Source organism: Ursus arctos, unplaced genomic scaffold, assembly GCF_023065955.2.
Source record: "Ursus arctos isolate Adak ecotype North America unplaced genomic scaffold, UrsArc2.0 scaffold_24, whole genome shotgun sequence".
Lineage (NCBI taxonomy): Eukaryota > Metazoa > Chordata > Mammalia > Carnivora > Ursidae > Ursus > Ursus arctos.
In genome coordinates, this window is record NW_026622919.1 from 41157397 (window position 1) to 41179946 (window position 22550).

Sequence of the window (22550 nt, forward strand, 5' to 3'; positions counted from 1 at the left end):
CCATGTTGTGCCCAATATGCACCAATGTATTCACAACATAAACATCATCATCCGCATCTTCCGACGTGTGGGCCCTTCTGCCTATGCGGCCTGCCTCCTCCTTCTCCTCCCCAAATGAGCCGAAAGCAGTTCCTACAGCCAAAACCAGCCCTTCCATCCAACTTCACATTTGCCAAGCATCTGTTCCTATAGCAACAATAAGATCTGCAGTTTGGGGATTTTTGAAGAGAATGAGTAGGGAGGAAGAAGAAGGGACTCTTTATAGCACGGGTCCCTCTTTCAGAGGCACAGGAGAAAAACCTGAAAAGCGGTGTGTGAAGGAAGATGCAGAGGCCTGCTGGGAGCCAGAAAACTCTGCCGTGCCCTGCCCTGGAGACCAAGTCCTCCGGTCTGGACAGAGAAGGGGAAGGCCGAAAGGCTGGTGGCAGAAATGCTTTGGAAGAGTCTGAGAGACAAAGACACCCAGACTAAATGTTGCAGGGTGTGTGTATGTGTCCTAAGCCATTTCCAAACTGGGTGTCCTGTCACAGAGCCTGGTTCTGCTCACAAGGCCAGGTAGTGACGGGTGGTGGCAGGCAGCAATAAAGAAGCCCTAGGAGAGGAACGCAGACAGGCACCTGCGCCTGTGGGGGGTGGTGACCTCCCACCAGAGAGGCTGAGAGTACTCTGGGTGGGGTGGTCAGGCGGGTACCCCTTACCTTTGTCACGCCTAGGCCTCATTCCAGCCTGCCACCCCAACCTCATTTAAACAAGAAACACCCGTCATGGTCCAGAAATCCTGAGGCCAAACTCAGGATCACGGCAGGCCGCCCGTGCAGTGGGGAACAGGAATGTTTGCTGGTCACTTGATTCTAGGAATACAGCCGACAGCAGTCCCCCAGGCTTCTCAGGCAGTAGGCCCCGTTTCCTTTCAGCATCTGTTGAACTTGATGCATGGCCAAGTGAGCTGGGGACTCGACCTTACCCGGTGCCTGTGCCCTTTGGGTAACCTAGGCTGCCTGCGGGGAGGATCCCAGGCTGTGCCAGGCCAAGCTCTAGCTGAGTCCCCGGTGCTGGAAGTGCCAGGCCCTCAGGCTTCCCCAGCCTGGATGGCTCCAAGGAGGGCAAGCCAGATGATGCCAGCCACTTGGGGAGGAAACCTTCCATTGTTCTAAGCCAGCTTCTGCAAGGGGCTCTGCAACCAGGGCAGTCCACAGATGAGAGAGGCAGGGGCCAGGAGAGGCAGGATGAGGGCTCCCAGCGGGAAGAACCAGCGGGGAGACAGTAGCAGACCGGGCTCCTCACCCTGGCCCTGGAAGGCGCCGCTGGAATCTGCAGACACTTTCTCCATGAGGAGATGACGCTGGGCATGAAACTGGCTGTCACGGAGAGTCATGACTGTCTCATGCTGCCTGACAGTGCTGTCACTGCTTGGCCTCTAGCCCATGCCACTTCGGCTGAGATCTATCTCTTTGCAGATGTCTTCTGTTCTAGAGAAAGCACAGCCCTCCTGGTCACAGGGATGGCATCTTCAGCCTTTCTCCTCCACAGAACCGAGCCAACAGGGTGACATGGGGCAGGTGCTCTTCAAGGCTTCCTGACATCCCACCTTGATTGTGCTAAGGCTCCAGGGCCATTCACATCTGGCCCTTCCTACACCCCAGAGCCATGCCCCTCTACCCCCCCATCTCCCAGCCCTCTTCTGCCCAGAGCCAGGGGCAGCCTCAGTCTTACTGCCAAGAAAAAGAGCCTAGGAAGCACCCTGTGAGAAATCTCCCGGCCCCCCCCCCCCCCCGTGGGTACCCTGTACGCCATAGGGCCTGGCAGTGAGAGAAACTGGGGAGGGAGAGAGGAAGTGAGTCAGCTCCTTGCAGAAATGGGAGTGGAAGGGAGGGGCCAGCAGAACTGAGATCAAGGGGCAAAGGGCACAGAGGCCGGAAGGGTCACTAAGAGAGGGAACCAGGCCCTGGAGACATTATGGGGCCCATTGAGAGGGGACAGATTAGGGTGACAAACTCAGCAGGGCCACCTCCTGCCAAGACTGGGCGGCCCCCACAGGCCAGAGAACCTGGGTCTGGCAGCCACAGCCGCACCTGAGGTTGGAATCCAAGGCAGCGCCCCTTCCTGACTCACTCATGGTGGGCGGGGGTGGGGGTAGTGAGGCCTGTGGGATATGGCCAGCCCTGTTCTTTCTTCACTGAGGGGGAGTTTCTGGTGCCCAAGGCCTCCCACTGCCTCTCCTGAGCTCCACAGCTCCAGAAGCCCAGGTTCTGCCTGACCCAGGAGAGAGACAGATGTTTGCATTTCCCGTGGAGGATGGGAGTGGGGCCTCAGCAGTTGGGGTGCCCTAGCATGTACCCTGGTCCTCTCTGGCAGCCCCTGCCCATGTGGGAGCTGTCCCCGGGCTCCAGCTGGAATCTGTTGCTCTGACTGGGAAAAATCCTCGCTGTGAAAATTCCCAGCCTGCTGACATTCCAGCACACAGGCAAAGCGGGAAAGCAGCCGAAGGAAAGAGGGAGCTGTGAGCCCTGCTGGGCCATATCCTCCTCCCTCAGAGACCCGCAGTCAGGACAACAAGCACATTGCTCCCAGGTCCCCTGGACTGCACACTGTGTGACCCCGTATAACCCCAAATCTGCTTCTCACCCAAGCCCGGTGCCATCCCAAAGACGCCAGCGCGGGGCCAGGAGGCAGGCCATCCCACGACCTGCTCCTGGATGCCTAGAGCCCACGTCTCCTCCATTCCTGTGGGGGCTGCCGAGTGCCCAGGCACAGAAGCAGAGTCAGGGGTGAAGGTGGGGCACGTACTGCAGACAAGTCACCAAGGCGATTCGGGGGGGTGGGTTCTAGGAATCAAAAGTGAGGTAAATGAGGAAAACCATGAGAGAGAATGGGAAACCAGTTCTTGACCAGAGAACCATCTTCTTTCCCTCAGCAAACATCCAACAGGTATCATGAAGCCCTCAGGGCCGGAGAAGTACGATAACTTAAAACATGAATGTGTGAAGGAGAAGGAGGTGATGACTCGGAGGGTCAGGGAAGGCTTCTCCGAGGAAGTGACATTCAAACTGGGGCCAATGCATAGGAGGGCATGAGGATGGGCAAGGACAAGCATGACAGACATAAGGAACAGCATGGACTCAATGGCAGAAGCCAAGGAGAACTCTTCGTTGCACACCCACTCCCTGCGAGGCCCTCTGCCAGGCCTGTGCTCCTCACCTTTTCCCCACAGTGTGCACGAGGAAGCAACAGTGTGCAGCCCCCATGTGACAGAAGAGGACCTGTTCTCAGTCAGAGGTGACTCTCTGGGGCTCCTGCCATGCCAAGTGCTGCAGAGGTCTGTACTAGCATGACAGTAAGGGCCAAACAGGCCAGGGGCACCATCCTCACCCTCCAGGGCCTAGCCGGGGAGACGTGTAAGGGGCAAAGTGTGCCCCTGCACCGCCCCCAAGGGACCACCCCCAAACACTGCGGAGACAGATGCTGCCTCTTTTCCTAAGGCTTTCCTGGCCATGCTTCCCAGTCCCTCTCCCAGCTCCCACCTGCTGCCACGTGGGCTCCCCATCCACAGAGCAAGAGCAAGAACGGCCAGTCCTTCCTTGCTTCCCCTTCCCTTCTGGAGGAGAGGCCGATAGGGGCAGCAGGACTCAGAAGGACCTAGGCCCGGGCCGCCCCGTGGATTCATAAGGATGCGCGGATACCGTGTTCCCCGCCCCGGTACAGCACACTCGTGAAGGGCAAGGAGCTGAAGCCAGAAGTTCAACTCCCAACAAGTTCCTTTAAATAGCCCTGAAACCTTCCGCCACAGACTTACCCTTAAGCTCTCTGTGACCCGCTATCTTCATCTGTGAAATAAAGATGACACCACCTATTTCAAAGGGCTGCTGGGCCCACGAAATGAGTTCATATACGTGAAACAGCTAGAGCAGTGCCTAACGTACAGGGCACGCTTGCCGTGATCCCGCCCCCCCGCCCCCCACGCCCGGCTGTCACCTCTTGTGCCCTGCCCCCACGGCGCTTCTGCTCGACTAAGTCTTTACCAGATCCATGAAACACCACCTAGGGAGCACGCAGGTGCCATGTGCCACCCCAGGCGCCGTACAGAATCCTGGGCCAACGCCCCACCTGCTTCCCTGCCCCCGAGTCCAGGCAAAGCGGCCGGCCGGAGCTGTGCCCGGGAAGCATGTCATGTGCTGATTCTGAGGGACCTGTGGCGGGAGATCCAGGCAGCCACAGTGGGGACCCCGGTCTAGGGAAATAGTTTCCCAACCAAACTAGAGGCAACAACTGAAAAAATAAGCTTTGCCGACACTGTTCCCTGTATTTAACAGAACAGAAGCGGCTGCCAAACACCACGCAGGACTCTGAGCTGCACCCCCCTCAAACTGCACAGCAGGAGGTGGGGAGCCTCGAAGACTCCAGTCCTCCTCAGCGCCGTCTGGCACGGTGGGCGCCCACAGTGCTGCGGGAAGCCTGGGGCTCATCCGTACCCGCTGCCCAGGACTGACAATGGAGGCGCCAGGCAGCCCCGGCGGCCGGGGAGCCCCCTCCCCAGCTGGGTCACCAGCCCCCACCCCCGCCGACGCTGCTCTCCACCTCCGGCTCCAGCGAGGAGAGCCCAGCCGCTCAGCGGTGTTGGGGTGGCGGGAGCGCTGCTGGCAGGCGGACCGCGTGCTTGTGGTTTCTGGGAAACGCTGTAGAGATCTGCAGCATTTTTAAAATACTTGTGTTCCCACCCGCCACACACCCCCCTTCACCCCACTCCTCACCCACCCCACCCCACCCCCAGTCTGGGTGTTTGCATATCTGGTATTTTCCAGAACCATTTCAACGTAAATAAGAGATTAGAAGGGAGTGAGGACTGGGGTGGCCAGGGGTAGCAGTGTGGGCCCCGGGGGCGGGGGGGGGGGGGGGCTCTGACCGGGGCCAGAAGGGGCCAGTGCAGGCCACTTCAAACCAAGGCCCTGCCCCCACACCAGGGCTCCAAGCAGTGCCTGCAAAAACAACCAATGACCATGACATGTACCCACACCCAGTTCAATGTGGCCTGGGCACCGTGCCCACCACCCACAGACTGGGTGGCCAGGGCACTCTCGGGCTGCAGTTCGTCTAGCGGCTCATCGGGAAGAAGGCAGAATGTGCCTCTGAGGACGGAGAAGGGAGACCCAGCGGAATAGAAATGACCCTGTCCACCACGCTATCCTGCTGGTCCCATACACCCCACTAATCCAGGATAGAGAACCCCCCAAATGCTCTCAAAGACCTTTCATCCACCAGCTCTCACGCCCTTGACACCCACCCACTGGCCGCCTCATCACCAAAACAACTGAGTTTGGGTTCTGCTCTGAGCCCGCAAGCCGAGCTCTCAACGTGGTGAGACTGACGTCAGAAGTGCCTAGAGCTTTGGCACAAAATGAAGTCAGAATTTTGTTTCAAGCAAACAAAACCCAAAACCCCTCCAAGGATCCTCTAAAGTCACATTAGGAACAGAGGTGTTCTAGGACACCGAGCCCGGCAGCACCCAGCAGCTCCACCACCACCCGAAGCCCCAGGGACCGCCTATTGCTCAGAAGCTGGCCCAGCAGACCCGGAACAGGACAGTCTTCCATCTCTCCTTGGTATCCTGCAGGTCCCACTCCTGTAAGTCCCAGGGTCCCGGGGACAAGGTTGGTGAGGCTCATACAGCTTCTATCCAGGGGTCTAGGGCTTCCTGGCATAGGGGCCCCTGCCCTTCTCAATGCAGGCAACCCCAACCTGCCAGTCTCCTTTCAGGCCACTGGTGTCCTCCCATCTGCAGGCCTGAGATGCTGGGAATAAGTAGGGAGCACCCGGCATCCCAGCCCTTCCTTCAGCTGGCTGTCTCTGAACACAGGGCTACAGGGAAAGGGTCGGAACAAAAGCATCACACGTTCCCCTTAGAAAGAAAACCTTACCAGGAGCAACAGTGGGAAAGCACATCAGGACGGGTTAATCAAGGGAGCAGCAGAATGACCTTCCCTGGAGGGCTTTAGAGACCGGGCAGAGGGAAAGGTACCGATCATCTTCCTAGACATTTACTACCTACGGGAATCTATGAGAGGTGGCTTACACAAGTCTACATAAGCAGGTGGCTTATACAGACGTGACAACCCCTCAAGGAACCTCGTAGCCCTAGAGCCTTTGAGTCCAAGCCCCACGGTCCAAAGGGAGAAGAAACTATATCACAGATCTCCGGGAAAGGCCTGACAGCTCCACAGAGCCCAGGAAAGCAGGCCTGACGGGCAGAGAGTGGGTGCCTTCTTGGAAACCCCCACCTCGCCCCTCCCACCACAACCGCGGAAGCTCAGGGAAGCAGCGCTTTTGGGTGGAGCTCCCCTGCTGGCAGCTTCTCCAGGCTCCTGGCGGCAGGGGGACAACCACATTAGCTAGGTGAGCTTTTCTGAGCTTAGCAGAAACATCCTACAGCCCTACTCCCCGCGATGGGCCCGCTGAGGATACAAACAGAGAGGACTGACTGGCTCTCCTCTCTCCCAGGCCCTCGTCCTTCTCAGTGGGCCCTTGACTTTCCCACTCAGATTCACGGAGCGGGAGAAAGGCATTTTGATCCAACTGGGGTTTTAAGATCCTTGTCTGTACCAACACCCCCTTTCATCTCACCAGACTCAGGGAATGCTTTGCCTTCAGACAATTTAAGAGTAACTGATCCAAAACCAGATACCCTAAGACACTTCCCCTGAGGAGCCAAGGAAGGAACTCAGCAACTTCCTGCAAAGCTGGCATCGCACTTGGCCCTCCTCTCCTCCATCCCACACACCAGTCAGTCACGTCTGAAATCTCTCCCCATCTCCACTGCTCTACCCAAGTACAGACCTCCATTCCACTGGGATGACAATGACAGGGCCCTCACTATTTTCCCCATGGCTGCCCTTGCTACACCCAAAAGCATTCTCCACGAGCAGCCAGATTTTCTAATATCTGTTCCTATCACTCCCTGATTAAACGGCTTCTTGCCCTTTGGTCGAAGTTCCCATTTCTTAGGCTGGCTCACAAAGGCCTTCGTGACCTGTCCCCTGCTGGCCTCTTCTGCTGCTTCTCTCGATCGTCATTCCCCATGCACTGTCCCCCCAGCCTTATTCCCCCCAAATGTGTCCTTCTCTCTCCAACCTCTAGGTCTTGGTATGTATCTCTCACAGCCTTCCCCTTCCTCCTGCCTCCCCTGCATTCATCTCCCACCCAGATGGCAGCTTTCCCTGTGATCTCTCCCCAGACTATACTTCAAGTCCCTCCTCTGTGCTCCCTGCGACCCCCTGCCCCCCGGGCTGGGGAGCTTCTAAAACGGCACTGTCATCATCTGCTACTTGGCCATCTCTTCTGCTAGACTATGAGTTCCTAGAGGCTGGGACTATGGCTCCCAGGATCTAGCATACAGTTGGTGCTCAATGAATGTCTGTTTAATGAGTGGAGTGGAACAGATGGCAGAAGAAGAGTTGCTTCTCCCAATTTCTATTGGGGCTCCCTGTTTACCCCCCTACTGTGGCTCACCCCTACTCCCAACAGAACCCTGCTAGCAGCTACAGGGACACACGGAGGCGTGAGCCAAGCATTTTGGACACACATCCTGTGAGAAGGAAACCCGAGGGGTTGTCTCTCCCTGGGGCCTTCCAAAGAGGCCACAGAGAGGAGCCATGAGACCTGGTCCCCATCTGTGTGCAGAGAGAGAACAGATGGCCAGCTGGTTCCCTCAGAGCTCCCTGGGGACGGGCAGTGTGTGGACACAGTTGATGGATGACCTGATGGGCAGGGTGGCCGCCAGGAGCCGTCCTCGTGGGGCCAGAGTTGTCAGGGTACCCCGCCCAGGAGCCTTGAGTAAGTGGGAAGACTCTTCTTGGCATGGAACTGAGCTTAGAACGGCTGCCAAGAAAAGAAGCCGGAGTGGGAGCGGGAGGAAGAGGAGGGGATGGAGGATGAGAGCTGCAGTGGAGGCCGCAGCACTCCCACACCAGCTCTGGGTCTGTTCCAGGAGGCCAGGAGGCTGGGCCCACTCCGCTCCTCTCTGCTGAGGCCTGAGTCCCTGCCACCTGCCAGGGAGGAAAAGATGCGGGGCTGCTCAGCCCTGTGCTTCTCAGGGTTCTCTGATGGCTCTCAGAGACTCCCGAGGCTGGAGCTTGCTGTGGGTCCCCTGCCAGATCCCCTACGCATCAGCCTGGGGAAGAAGCGCTGGGCTTGCCCCACGGGGGCTGAAGCCAGCCAGCATTTCAGAGGTACCGGCTCCAGCTGTAGTGTGGCGTCTACCAGGGCCTCCAAAGCCGAACCATCCCATTCCCCAGAGATAGAGCAGCAGCAGCTTGTTGGGAAGGGAGAGTGGCTGAGAAATCTGAGATGCCAGGATGATCCCCAGGCTATAAAGAGAAAACGAAATAGCATCTGGGATGCCAGGCCCAGGGCCCCACAGAGGCCTGCGCTGTGGTTCAGCGGGAGCTGGCAACAACCCCCCCAGGGGATTCATTCTTGAAGAAGAAAATTCCTTCTGTTAAAAATAATGTTAGCCTGGGAGAAAGTAGACAGACATGGCAATATAGTATGGGCTTTGGTTCTAAGATAAAGACCACTCCCTCTACACTGCGGTTCCCCGAGCTCAGTCTAGTCTGGTGACTGACACACAGTAGGTGTTCTATGTGAGTTTCTGGAACAAATGAGTCCAGGTCCTTCCCTGGATTCCACACCAGGCTCCCTCCTTCCTGACTAGCAAAACCACCTGACCTCCACCAGGCCCCGGGTAAAGGCAGATCTGGAACCCACCTCCAGTGCTTCCTACCAGACTCTGACCCTGCCGCTCCCAGGCCCTCTGGGCCCTCCATGCTGCTAGGCTGAGCCACCATCTGAGCATCGACTTCCCCTCCCGGGGAGAAAGCTAGCACCAGGACTCTGCCTGCTTCCTTAGCATTTCCTCCCACCTCTGACTTTGACACATCTGGCCAGTCACTTAGTGCTGAACGGTCCTGGCCAGCCTATGCACTGGACCAGATCCGGGCAATCCTAAAACCCTAAAACAGGATGGCCAGGGGCCAACCTGTCCTTCATGTTCTGTCTCCAGGTGGAAGATTCCAAAGTGATACGTAGCCACCCTATCAAAAGACCCCTGGGGTTAGAGATCACTGTCCCCCTGGAGATCTTCTCATGCATAGAATCTAAATCTCTTCTGCTCCTATGTCATCCCTTCCACTGCTGTTTTGTGTGGGCAGGATAACAGCTGGGGTCTCAGGGATAGTCGGGTCATACTATTTCTGTAGGCTTGATATCTGTTACGTTTCCGGGGTGTTTTCTTCTTCTAGGAGAGGTAATAAATACTCTTAGAGCCCAGGTGATCTGTATAAATCAGGTCCAGTCACTCCCCTGCTTCAAACGCTACAATGGTCCTGTTTCACTGGGACAAAAATCTGAACTCCTATCATGACTTACAAGGTCCTCCATGATCTGGCCCATGCTTATCTCTGCCACCTTACCTCCTATTCAACTCCTCATTCAAGGGCAAGAGGAGTCCTGAAGTCATCTTACCCAAGAGCTAGCAAAACAGCTACACAGCCCAGATGTTCCACAGCAACCCTGATTTGAAATAATTCATTTTTTCTTTCAAATCTAATGCCTAAATAACATGGGAATCCTCTATTTGTGTCCAGATGCCAGGCTGGACTAGTAGTCCAGACTCTCTCTCATCTGAAGGGACACGCATGAGCCTCCGTGCCCCGATTTAGGGCTCAGGTAACTTGGTGCCCAAACCCTTCACCCTTGTATCCTGAAGCCTGTATCACCAGGGACCACCCCCTGCTAAGGTGGCTCCTCCCTGCAGGCCAGGTAAGTTGTTCCAGGGGCCCAAGAGTGGCACGACTTCACCGCTCCTGGGTACCCCAGTCATCCGCCCAAGCACAATTCCCAATCCCCGCTCCTGCCCGGCTGCCCAGGGGACACTCACATCAGCTGGCTCCCTGCGGGGTCCGTCGCCACTCCGCAGCCAGCTCCGGCTCAGCTCGCTGAGCTCTGGAATGGGTTGCACCTTGAGCCGCACGCTGTCCCCAGACTGCCGGATCATCTCCACGATCTCATCCCTGGACTTGCTCTCCACGTTGTGCCCATTAATCTCCACCAGACGGTCACCCGGCACCAACCCCAGGGCCAGGTCCTTGGTGCCCGCGCCAGGCTCCGCGAAGTGAACCACCCTTCGGTAGACCTGGCCCTCGGGGCCCCGATCCAGCATGGTCGTGCGGCGCAGGGAGAAGCCAAAGTCTCCAGTGGGCCTCCGCTGCAGCTCCAGCTCCCGGAGGGCGGGCGGCGGCAAGGGCACCACGGGGGGCAAGCGCAGGTCGGCCGGGAACCTTTTCGTCACCAGCTCAGGGACTCGGGACCGGGGCCCTGGCCGAGGGAGGCCTGAGCCGGGATGCTGCGCCAGCTGTCCCTCGAGAGTCCTCACTTCCACCTGCGGGGACGGGGCCGCAGAGTGCTCGGAAGGGGTGGAGGTTTCTGAGGCGCTCTCATCCCGGCTCCGCTGGGAGAACGAGAAGCGTTTGACAATCATCTGCGAGTTCTGCTTGGCCAGGGAGCCGAACTTGGCCGCCCGCTGCAGCACAGAGCCGCGGAAGCTGCCTTCTTCACCCTTGAGGTCATCGCTCGAGCTGGCGGTGCTCAGGTGGCCGGAGTCCAGGATGACGCTGCCCCTGTTGCTGTCGGAGTCGATGTCAGTCAGGTGCAGGTCGGAGCCACTGGCCACCTTGATGGGGATGGGGTTGGAGATTTCCAGGCGTGTCTTGGACTCACGCTTGGAGGAGCGGTTCAGGTTGAAGAAGCCGCGACGCAGGCTCATCTCCTCCAGGCTCCGCAGCTCCGCCGCCGACATCCGCTCCTTCTTCTCCTTCTTCTCCTTCTTCTCCTTCCGCCCGCCATCTTTGTCCTTGTCTTTCTTCATTAGGTTAAACATGGTGGGGTACTGCTTTTGGGGGTGGCACCCCCAGAGGATCACGGGTGCTTAGCACAGGGCCCTTGTACCCCACCTTGCTGCTGCAAACAGAAGCAGAGAGAGAGAGATTATTCCAGCAGAGCCTCTTCCTGTGTCTCCAGTCCAGACAAGGCCAACTCATGAGCACAGCTCCCCCTCACTGAGAGCGGGCTTACTCTGTGCCAGGTGCTCGGCTTGATACAATACCAGCTCTGTTAAGTTAATCCTCATAACACTGCTACGGGAAGGTCTGTGATTACCCCCATTTTACAAATAAGGAAACTTGAGGTTTCGATAAGGTTGTGAAAGCGCAAACTCCAAAGTCTGTCATCGCCTTTCATCCCTGATAGGTGTGCACCGAGGTGGCTTCTGGGAGCTCTGGCCTCCTGGCAGGAGGGGGCCATCAAGCCGACCTGGGGCCTGACTTAAGATTCAACACAAAGGAAGAAGGAAAGGTACACAGAAGCAGCCTTAGCCACGGCCTGACAGAAGACCTCAAAGCACCAACCCTTATTTCATAATTTCCACTTGCTAGCCGCGTTACACACACTCGTTTGAGCCCCACAGCATCCCTTCACGGCAGGTATCATTATCTCTACAAATGAGAAAACAGGCCGCAGGAAATTAAGTATATGTTAATTGTCACACAGCTAGTCGGCGGCAAATATTGTTTTCTTTCTGGGACCTTGGCGCCCCAAGTGAAGCAGAGAGCAAAGGGGAAGTTCCAGACTGAACAGAGGATAGACAGCTGAGAGGTGGGGGTGGGTTCTGCTGGATAAACAGGATCCTGAAAAACTCATATCCTTTTCCCCAGACCAACAACTAAATATAGCCTCGGGAAGAAAGTTGTGGCAGCCTGAGAGACAAGCCAGCTCCGGGCCACCTGCACCCATAGTGCCAGCCTACTCCTACCCCGGCGTGCACCCGACTGGGGACAGGACTGAGAAAGACCCGGTGGGGGTGGAGCTGCGAGCCAGGGAACAAGTTCTAACCAGCAGGGAATGAGGAGGAGAAGTAGGCCATACCACCTAATTAGAAATTAAGTGCAATTTTTTTCTCTCTCCAAGAAGGCCCCCCCCTCCGAGTTCAAGACACAGGACAAACAAGCTCACTCCTTCCAGCAACGACCTTTTGCAAGGCCCTGGAGAGGCCTTTCCTGTCTGTGTACCCCACCGCCATGACCAGGCAAGGCCCTCCAGGCTCCCCAACCTCCTGAGAGGAAACCCTAGTGCCAATACAATGCCTAGGAAGACATCAAGGCCAGGAACTCCCAAGGATCCTGGTGGCCCTGGCTAATTGCCTCCTTCCCACCCAGGACCCTGACCCACGTGGCTCCTGAGAGATCAGTATATCCTTCCTAGAGCAATGCTCTTCACAGAAATACAATTCAAGTCACACGTGTGATTTAAAATTTTCTAGCAGTCACAATAAAAAAGGTAAAAAGAAACAGGTGAAATTAGCTTTAAAGATATACTTTCATATAAATAGATCCAAGATATTGTCATGTAATCTACATGAACAATATAGAGATATTTTACATTCTCTTTTCCATATTAAGTCCTCAAAATCCAGTGTGATTTTTACACTTAGTACACATCTTAATTCAGACTAACTACATTTCAAGTATTCGACAACTACTGTTTATTGAACTGGGCAGTGCAATTCTAGAGAAATCTTTAATTGTAGAGCATATCCAAAGAGGTGGGGAATCTGGCCCAGTTACTAGTTCCCTGTGGACCTAACAGGCACCCCTTGCCCCTTCTGACCTATTTCTACCTAGTAAAACAAAGTTCCCTCTGAACTTTTTGGTTTAAAATGCTCCATGCACAGTACCTGGGAGCAGGAAGACAGGAAATCTAGGGCCCAGGAAGTGCGAAGCCAGGGCAGGCCTGTCCAGCTGAGTCTGGACTGATTTGGGGATGGGGGAGTACCTTACAGCAGGCACCCTCTCTTCAGGGCTCTACTGTGACCTGGGGAGTCTCTCTTTCCTCCCAAATATTGATGGGGTTTGGCACCGAGCTACCATATACCAGCATGTGGGATCTTCTGGTGGTCACTGCCGTCACCCATTACTACCTGCATTGTCTTAAAAGGCTGATTTAGGGGTGCCTGGGTGGCTCAGATGGTTAAACGTCCAACTCTTGATTTCGGCTCAGGTCATGATCTCAGGGTCATGGGATTGAGCCCTGTGTCAGGCTCCAGGCTCAGCACGGAGTCTGCTTAAGATTCTCTCTCTTCCTGGGGCACCTGGGTGGCTCAGTCGTTAAGCGTCTGCCTTCAGCTCAGGTCATGATCCCAGGGTCCTGGGATTGAGCCCCACGTCGGGCTCCCCGCTCACCGGGAAGCCTGCTTCTCCCTCTCCCTCTGCTGCTCCCCCTGCTTGTGTTCCCTCTCTCGCTGTGTCTCTCTCTGTCAAATAAATAAAATCTTTAAAAAAATTTTTTTAAAGATTCTCTCTCTTCTTCTCCCCCTACCCACCCCACCCCCATGCTTGCACTCTCTTTCTCTCTAAAAAAAAAAGAGGAGCTGATTTAGAAGACGGCTCCTGTGTGGGAAATGAAGAAAGAAACCCACCCTGGGGACTGGAAGGGGACAAATGAGTCTCTTGGCCTCAGCCTCAGCCCAACCATGAGAACCCAACTGCCTACCACACTATCCCACCAAGATACGTCTTTTGGTCTTCAATTCTTACTCTGCAATCCTTACCCAATCCTGGCTCTTTGCCGGGGGCTAGACGTCTGAGCAGTATCAACGGAAAACAGGCCCCAGAATTCTAGAATCTTTGGGCTGGAAAGGTCCCTGAGAAGTGGAAATCCCTGTTTTGGCAAAAGCTTGCCCCTCACTGCCATTGCGATGGGCAGGAACCACACACAGTCACTGCCCCAGCAGCAGCATGGGGGCGGGGGGTAGCTGCTGGCCGGGAAGGTTAGCGGGTCTGCTATCTAGGCCTGGATCTGCCAATGAATTGCTAGGGGACCTTGAGCCTGTCACTTTGCTCAAGGCTGGACTGGATGATCTAGGTCTCTTCTAGCTCGAAAATTCCAAATATCTAATTCTCTTGTGGACACAGGTTATTTATTAACTTTCTGCCAAAGTTACCCCTCTCATCCCAACTCTGGGGCCTTCAGAGACTTAGTCCATTTCAGCCCTCCCCTCGTCACCTCTGTCCTGCCATAGTCATGCACACCGCTCACAAGGTACCCCTTCCCCGCTGTCATCCCTACAACTGCCTGGCTGTGGCCTGGCTTTTCTCCTGTGCTACCTGTCTGGAGCCACCTGCAACCTCCGTGTCCAGGGTCAGACCCCCAGCGTGGGTGCGGGGGCTCCTCTGCTCCTCAGGGCCCACCCTGCTGGACACAGGGCTCTATCACCTTCCTGTAGACCTTGGACCTTTCAGCCTCTCCTGCCCTCGGGTCCAAAGACTCCAGCAGCAATGACATCAGCACCTCCCCACTCTTCATTCTGGGTTCCCCTTCATCTCTTACCCTCTCCCACGAAGGGAACCTTACAGTTTTCTGACCTTCTTCACTGCCTTTCTCCCCTCACCCTACTCCAGGAGGCCTTTCCTAATTTTACATGGAGGAAAGGTATGTATATAAATTAGGGTACGTACCTACATCATCTTGACCCGGCTGCTCCCCAAATCAAGTACAATCGACTTGGTCAACTCAGCTGCCTTATTGCTTCTGTAAACAATTTACATATTCATACTCGACAAGAAAAAGGGAGCAACTACTGATAGAGACAACAGGGATGAATCTCAAAAACATTAGGTCAAGTGACAGCAAAAGAAGGCTCTGACAACAGAGTACATACTGTATGGTACTTTCTACGTGAAGTTTTAGTACAGATGGTCCCTGCCTTATAATGGTTCGACTTAACAATTTTTCGACTTTACGACATGCATATGTGAAAGCAATTTGCATTCAGTAAAACCCATATTTCTTTTTTTTTTTTTAAAGATTTACTTATTTATTTATTCGACAGAGACAGAGACAGCCAGCGAGAGACGGAACACAAGCAGGGGGAGTGGGAGAGGAAGAAGCAGGCTCATAGCGGAGAAGCCTGATGTGGGGCTCGATCCCATAACGCCGGGATCACGCCCTGAGCCGAAGGCAGATGCTTAACCGCTGTGCCACCCAGGCGCCCCAGTAAAACCCATATTTCACATTGTGAATTTGGATCCTTTCCTGACCTAGCAACATGCAGTAGGAGGCTTCTCTCGGGATGCTGGGCGGTGGCAAGACGCAGCTCCCAGTCAGCCACGTGATCACAAGGGTAAACACCCGATACACTTCCAGCCATTCTAGACCCATGCTATACCATTCTGGCTTCACTTTCAGTACAGTGTGCAATCAATTACACGAGATATTCAACACCTGATCATAAAATAGGCTTTGTGCTAGATGATACTGCCCAATTGTAGGCTAATAGTAGTGTTCTGAGCACATTTCAGCTACGTAGGCGAGGCTAACCTATGATGTTTGCTAGGTTAGGTGTATTAAATGCATTTTCGACTTAGGGTACTTTCAAGTTACGATGGATTTAGCAGGAGGTAAAGCCACTGTAAGCCACGGAAGATGTGTATAGATAAAACTAACCTACGGTGAAAAAAATCAGAACAGCGATTACCTCTGGATGGTGAGGATGGGGGTGGGGGTGGGAATTGCCTGAAAAAGGGCATGAGGGAACTTTCTGGAGTAATGTTCATGTTACATTATCTTCACAGGGATTTGGGTTGACAGGCATATACGTTTTTCAACTGTTACCAAAGAGCGCACGTGAAGATTTGTGCATTTCATTACGTGAAATACTTAAAAGAAAAACGAACTGTAAATACTAAAGTCTGGTTAATGAAATGTATACTAAAGTATCTGGGGCAAGATATGCTGATGTCTGGGTGGTTCAGTTGGTTAAGTGCCTGACTCTTGATTTTGGCTCAGATCATGGCCTTGGGGTGATGAGATGGAGCCCCGTGTCCAGGTCAAGTCTCAGGGTCCAGTGTGGAGCCTGCTTGAGATTCTCTCTCTACCTCTCTCTCTGCCTCTCGCCTGCCTCAAAAAAATAAACTAAATAAGTAAAGATAAATGAAACTAATGAAAGAGCTTAGGCTTCCAGATGTCAGGTAGCAAACCTGGGACCAAATCCAGGTAATAGCTATGCAATCTTCGGAAGTCACTTCACACCTCTGTGCCTCTGTTTTCCCACTTGTAAAATGGGGATAATAACAGCCCCTACCACATACGACATGGGGACCAAATGAAATTGGTCTATAAGCCCTCCATATGACACCTAGCCCAGAGTAGGCACTCAAGAACGGTACCAACTGCAGCAGGGCACATTCTTATCATCTAAATGGGACAGCAGACAGCATAAGGTAGACGAAGTGTGTACCGCAGTCCAAGTGTGACTAAAATAAGTCCAAACATAAAATCTTAATGCTGGGCAGAACCTCTGTATATGCAAAGTACAGCTCAAAGAAGTGGAGGCAATTCTGTGAGCACGTGGTCAGGCCGGATCACACGGGCTGAAGTCCAGAGGCCCCATGTAGCTACTGCCAAGACTAAGCACACGCAATTCACAGCTGCAGAAATACGAATGGCCAACAGACACGAACAGGTATGCAGCCTCAGTCATACCCGCAGACACATGAAAGAACACAGAGGTATACTGTTGTTCACTTCACAGTTTAGTAAAACCTACCATTATTAATAACGTCAATCAAATAGAAGATAGGACGCAGGGTAGCTCATGTATGCTGCTGGGAGTATAAATTGGTGTAAGGAGGGCAAGTTGGTGGTATCTATGAAAATATTTAAATGTACATATTCTTAGGCTGGGCAATTCCACATATAGGACCTCTACAGATAGGCTCACACGATAAACATGGCTAATCTTTGCATCACTGTTTGTGATTGCAAAATTCTGTCAATATAAAGATCTGTCACTAGGGGAATAGCTAAATTATAGAACTGGGCAGTTATTTAAAAGAACGAAGGAGATTTTTGTACATACTGACCTAGAAAGATTCAATACTATACTGTTAAGTGAAAAAACCAAGTTGCTGGATAATATATAATTTTTATACTTACATATTTTTAAAACTATGTATATGTGTGTGTATATATCCATGCACATTATGTATGTGCAATATTTGCATATGCATAGAAAGATGTATGCTTTGGGGAAGAGACAGGGATTTTAGAAGAGTCAAAGCAGATTTGTGTTTCATCTATATTGTTCTAACTTTTTACAATGAGAATATTTAGCTGGTGGGGGTGTGTATGTGTATCTAGGCCTAGGGGCTTTAGATAGGGATTATGTATCATATTTCTTCTACTTTTTCATACGCTCTTTATTTCCTACAGAAAAAAATTTTATATTTATATTAAATTGTATTTATGTAACATATTATATATAAATATATAATAAATATGTATTTTATATATATCCATAATTACAATATCCATTACAAAATTTTATCCGTGGTTTTCATGGAGTTGGGGCAAACAGGGGTAGTGCCACTTTAGCCTAATAGACTTCCTAGGATTAAACCTTTTCCCAGCATGTTACTTTTGCGATTTTTAAAGATTAAAAAGAAAGAAAAAGAAAGCCTTGACAATCCTTTTAGCATGAAGGCTGTAAACCAAGTTTGCAATGGTAAGTTCAAGATTTGCCGTCTCATGCCTCGGAAAAGTTTCAGTGAATTGGGGGACTTGGTTAAAATAGATCTCACTAGTGTCTTGTGGCTTTAAGAGGGGACAGATTTAAATGGGTCACCCTGCAGCTGGCAAAGCAGAAACCCCAGGAAATGGAAACTATAACGTTAGAATCCCAAGACAAGGCGCCCAGACTTGGCTGCTGTGGGTGGACACTTAAAAGGGTCAGTCCCCCACACCCCACTCCCAGACCACACTCATAAATAAATACAAAGGAAATACTTTCCCAAGAGAGCGGGCCTCTCTCCCTTGGCCTCTGACCTCCCTAAGCGGCCGTTTCCTACAGCCCAGAGGCCTTTCTTCGGCGGCGGCCCCGCACCGGGGATTGCAAAGGCGACCCTGCGGCGGCTCGCACGGCACCGGGCCCGCCCCAGCGAGTGGCGCAGGGGGACGCGGGCCGCCGCCGCCGAGCCTCGTCCCGGCCGGTCGTGCTAAGAGCGCCGCAGCACCCCGTGACTCACTGCCAGGTCACACGGAGCTTATCCGGCTCCAGGTGTGCTCGCTCCGACTGCACGCTTCTCACATGACATCAGCCGGCCCGCCCGCGGGCTCCCGCTCCCGCGGAGCCGCGGCCCCGAGCACTTCCAGGCAGCCGGCCGGCGCAGGGGCAGCCCCGCGGCGCCTGCCGCCGCGATACCGTCTCCCCTGGAACGCAGCGGTCCCGCAGGCCCCGGGAGGAACGGCAGCGGGAGACGCGCCGGCGGCGCGGCCGGGCGCCCCGCTGCTCTGCCAGGTGCACCTCCTCGGCTTCCCGCGGGGTTTGCCGCAGCCGGCTGGGCGCTAAACTCAGCTAACACTGCCCCCCCCCTCCAGCAACCTTCTGTGTGACCTTGAGCGAGTCCTGGCCCCTCTCTAGGCCTCAACTATTTCAACTATAAAATCTCCGTGGGCCTGAGAGTTCCGCCTTGGCTCCAAGCCCTTGCCTTTGCTGGATAGTGTGCTCAACTCTAAATTGCAGGTTCTAATCCCACTGGGTCTCTGACTTGCTGTGTGACCTTGAGCCCATCATCCAACATCTCTGAATATCCGAGAATAATAGAAAATAATCCCTTGTAAGTGATGGTAAAGTACCTGCCAGAGAGAAAGGGCCCTGGGCCCTGTAAAATCCTCGGTCCGAGGTTTAAACAGCTGCCTGACTGTAAGCTATTTGAACCATCAAGGGACTATGGATAATTTACAAGCCACACAGTTCCCACCTCAAGCAAAGTGAGGTGGGGAGAGGAGTGGAGGCTTTCCAGTTCTGCTCCCCACCCCTCCCAATCCAGCTCCCAACCCCACTCTCCAGTTCAGGCGACCAGTGGTGATGGGGGGAGAGGGGCAGAGTGAGCAGATCTTCAAGCACCCAGGAGCCTGACTCAAAGTAGAACTTCAAAGCTCCATCAAGCCCCCAGCCCCAGTCCTGGGGGAACCACTCGCACACCCTTGAACCTTTACGCCAGGCCAGAGCCCCTCAGCTTTACCCACCAAACCCAGGAGAGGCCTGGGACAAGGCCTGGGGCCCAGAGCCACCAGCAGGACCCGGCTCACATGGATGATCGAGTTCTAGTCCGTGGCGTCCGCTTCAGGTGAGGGGTGTCTGGCTGGGCACAGACCTCGGGTTTGAAGGAACAAGAACAGCCCTGCTGCTCTGGAGACCTGTGACACACCAAGTGCGGATCAAGGTTTCCTGAGTTCCAGCAACTCCCTGCTCCACCCGAGTAGGGTGGATTCTCCCTTTCACGCTAGCCCCAGTTCTGCCCCGCCCAGTCCACCTTCGGGGACCTGCCTCTGGGGGACCCTGGAGATTTCGGGCCCAATTTCTGAAGATACATGCACCCCTTAATGAGCAGCCTCCAGGGCCGGTGAAGGGGGCTCGAGGCACGAGGCTGGCTGCCCCGACTGCCGGGGAGTGAGGCTGAGGGACCAGGAAGGAGTCAGGAAGGGCACGATCCACGTGAGGGCTTCTGAGGAGAGCCTGGGGCACCCGAGGAAGCCCTCAGGCACACATCCTGGCACCTGAGCCAGGCCTGGAGAGCGTAAACAAACCAGATACTCAGAGCTGCCAGGCACCAGGTTCTCAACGGTTCCAAGTTCAAAGCTTTCAAAGGAAGTGACCACCGGCATTCTCTCCCTCCCACCCCCACCTGCGACCCTTCTCATTGCCCTAACCTCCTAATACAATAGCTTCCCCCCATAGTCTTCCTGGAATTGAGGCCCCAACCCCAAAGTCCCCAACCCCGAATGGACAGCACACCTCCGCCCGAGGCTATATATAATTAGTCATGTCCAGCAACTAGGAGGATGCTTCCTGGAAAGCCCTCATCACAAAAGGACGGAGGGGAAGCTGAGGAGGCGGCAGGCCACTGACAAAGAGCCAGTGAGGTCTGTCAGGAAGCCAGAGACCTCGGGAGAGCAACTTTCAATATCCCCAAATAGAAAGTAGCTTCTGAACCAAAAGGGTGGGGAAAGCTAGACAAGGCCTGGCCCATTGCCATGACAACAGGAAACCAACCTGCCCAAGAAAAGGTCTCCAGATCTCATAAGTACAGGGAAAGGCAGCCTGACCCTCTGGATTCAATGTCTCACTAAGGTGATCTTGCTCTTAACTGTCTGGTTGACCTTCCCTCCCTTCCAGCATGGACCCACCGCATACATACTTCGGACAACTGTTCACTCTCCTTGGGGGAATTTACAAGGCCCCACAGCCACAGACATGCCAGGTACTCCAGAAGACCAAAGAGCCCACACAAACCAGCCTGAGTCATTGGCCAGGTGAAGGGGGAGGGAATCGGATTCCATAATTTTGGGGGTCCATCTGAGGGCAGGAAGGCTCTAGGCAGGAGAGCTCCTCCCAGGAAGTATTGTCCCGGGCCTCTCTACACAAACACAAACCAAGAGGACACTGCCAAACACATGCCCTATTGGCCGAGTGACCAGGCAAAAGGAGTACCACTTGAAAAACATACCGTCTGCCTTCCCCCACCCCCATCCACACACCCCCTCCCCCTTGCCCAGTTCATTCTGGCTGGCAGCCTTTCTAACTAATCAGCAGGACACATGTGCCTTGCAAAAGGGTGACATCCCCATCCCCCCTCCCTGCCCCCAACAAAGCCCCAATGTGTGGTATGTCCCTGCAGGCCTTATCTCAGCCAGGAACATGACCCACTCCTCACCATGCTTGGTACCAAGCAGCACCCCGCTCCCCCCAACACGGGGGTGGGGAGCTGCTAACCTTACCACCTCCCCTTCCCATTGGCGAAACAACTGGCATGACAGGTTAGCAGGGCGGGGCGTCAGGGCAGTCTCTCCCAGAGGCCTGGGGCAGGCTGTCCGACCTTCCCACACACACCCCACCCCTTTGCAGGGAAAGGTGAGGTGAGCAGCCAGTCACAGGGGACAGCCAGCCAGCACTCCCTAATCTCCAAAGCCTACCATTCACTCACCCCCATCTTCTGTCCCCGGGGAGGGGGTCTGGGGAAGCGGGGTCTCCATTGTTTTGCCAGCTGTCTAGCAGCTGCTCCTTTGAGAGGAGCCCGCTGTCGGCCTGGCAGTGAAAGGGTGAAGGCCGCTGGGAGGGATAAAGGGCTCGGTGGAGGTGCTCGCCTTCCCCGCTGCTTTCCTCGGAGCCTCGCTCGCTCGGTCGGTCTGGGGGGCCTGGGCCTGGCCCGGTGAAGCCCCCTATCCCGGAGGCTGCAGCCTCTACCCCGCAGCTCGGGGCCACCTGGGCTCCCCCCAGTCCTCACTCCCCCCCCAAACCGAGGGCCACCCTGCCCTGCCTCCGTGCGCCCCCGAGCTGGCAAAAGGGGCCAGAGCTCCCCTCCCCGCCCCTCCCGGTCGGCCCCCGCTCCTGGGCGCCGAGCTCCGCGGCGCAGCCGGGGACCGGAGCCGGGAGTCCGGGCCGCCGCTTCCAGGGGACAGTGGGGGAGGAGGAGCCGGCGGGCCCCGCCGCCCGCCCGCCTTCCCGGCCCGAGCCCGCCCCGCCGCCCCAGCGGGCCCGGGCCGCCCCCGAGCAGCCGCCCCCGCCGCCCCGCGCTCACCCGCCGCCGGAGCCCGCCCGGCAGGCAGCAGAAGCGGAGACGCGGCATCCAGCGGCCCCGGCCCGGTCCGGGCAGGAGCGCAGCGCGGCGCGGCGCAGCGCAGCGCCGCCCCCCGTAGCCGCGCGAGCCGAGCCGAAAGGGAGCTCCCTGCTGGCGGCTCCGGGGATAAACGCCCGGCCTTCCTGGCAGCGGCTGGGCGCGCCTCCAGAACGGGCCATGTGGGCACCGGGCGCTGCTCCGGGAGCGCTCTGTCCGCGTCCGAGAGGCCCCGCCTGGAGCTCCTGTGTGCGCGGGGCGCCGGAGGCCGCTGGGCACGCCCAGGGCCGGCACGGTGCCCGCCCGGATAGAACAGGTTCCTTCCAGGGCCGGCGCTGGACCCCGTGGGCTGTGTCCAGGAGGGTGCTGCCCAGGGCAGGGCTGTCCGGGGGAAGCATTTGAGTCTTGCTGGGCACATCTTCCCAGGGCGGCTCTGCGGAGGCGGACAAAGGGCGCTGCTGGATGGTGCCGGATGGCTCGGGCCAAAGCAGGCACTGCCTGCAAGTCCAAGGTGGCACCGGCGGGATGTGCTCCCCAAGGTGGACACGGGCTTGTGTAGCTGGTCAAGTCGAGCTGCCTGAGGGGTGTGCCAGGGCCCAGGAGACAGCCCTCAGGGACACTCACTCACTCCCCAAAGGAGTCCAACAATTAACACCTTTCAGAAGCTTTTTGTAAGGAGGTCTGCCCCGGGTCCTCATGTCCTGTAAACATCCAGTGAACTGCTTTACCGACCAAGAAGGGATTTTAGACGGCCTGGGAGAGGCCAGACTTGTTTAGAGACCAGACCTCCAAGATAGGTGCTATGTCCTGAGTTTGGGGAGGGAGAGGTGGACA

General features: G+C 55.3%; 2 protein-coding genes across 10 annotated transcripts in view; one reads left to right on the plus strand and one right to left on the minus strand.

Moving 5' to 3' along the window:
* MYO18A (myosin XVIIIA) overlaps positions 1–21804 on the minus strand; it is a 93758-nt gene extending 71954 nt beyond the window's left edge. For 3 of the 9 annotated variants that reach the window (XM_057317829.1, XM_048223508.1, XM_057317816.1), the window contains exons 1-2: positions 21681–21804; positions 9929–11007 (exon numbers count right to left, since the gene is read on the minus strand). In XM_057317829.1, the coding sequence (XP_057173812.1) occupies positions 9929–10927 (999 nt within the window). In that variant the 5' untranslated portion in view covers positions 10928–11007; positions 21681–21804. Of the gene's footprint in view, positions 1–9928; positions 11008–19191; positions 19300–21680 lie in introns of all 9 variants that reach the window. The other 6 variants (XM_057317830.1, XM_057317825.1, XM_057317828.1 and 3 more) reach the window with 5 other exon arrangements.
* LOC113268831 (basic proline-rich protein-like) lies at positions 15485–22118 on the plus strand. The gene is made up of 4 exons (XM_026517392.1): positions 15485–15500; positions 17935–18157; positions 19104–19229; positions 21437–22118. The coding sequence occupies exons 1-4, from the start codon at positions 15485–15487 to the stop codon at positions 22116–22118; spliced, it is 1047 nt and encodes a 348-aa protein (XP_026373177.1).
* The last annotated feature ends 432 nt before the right edge of the window (positions 22119–22550 follow it).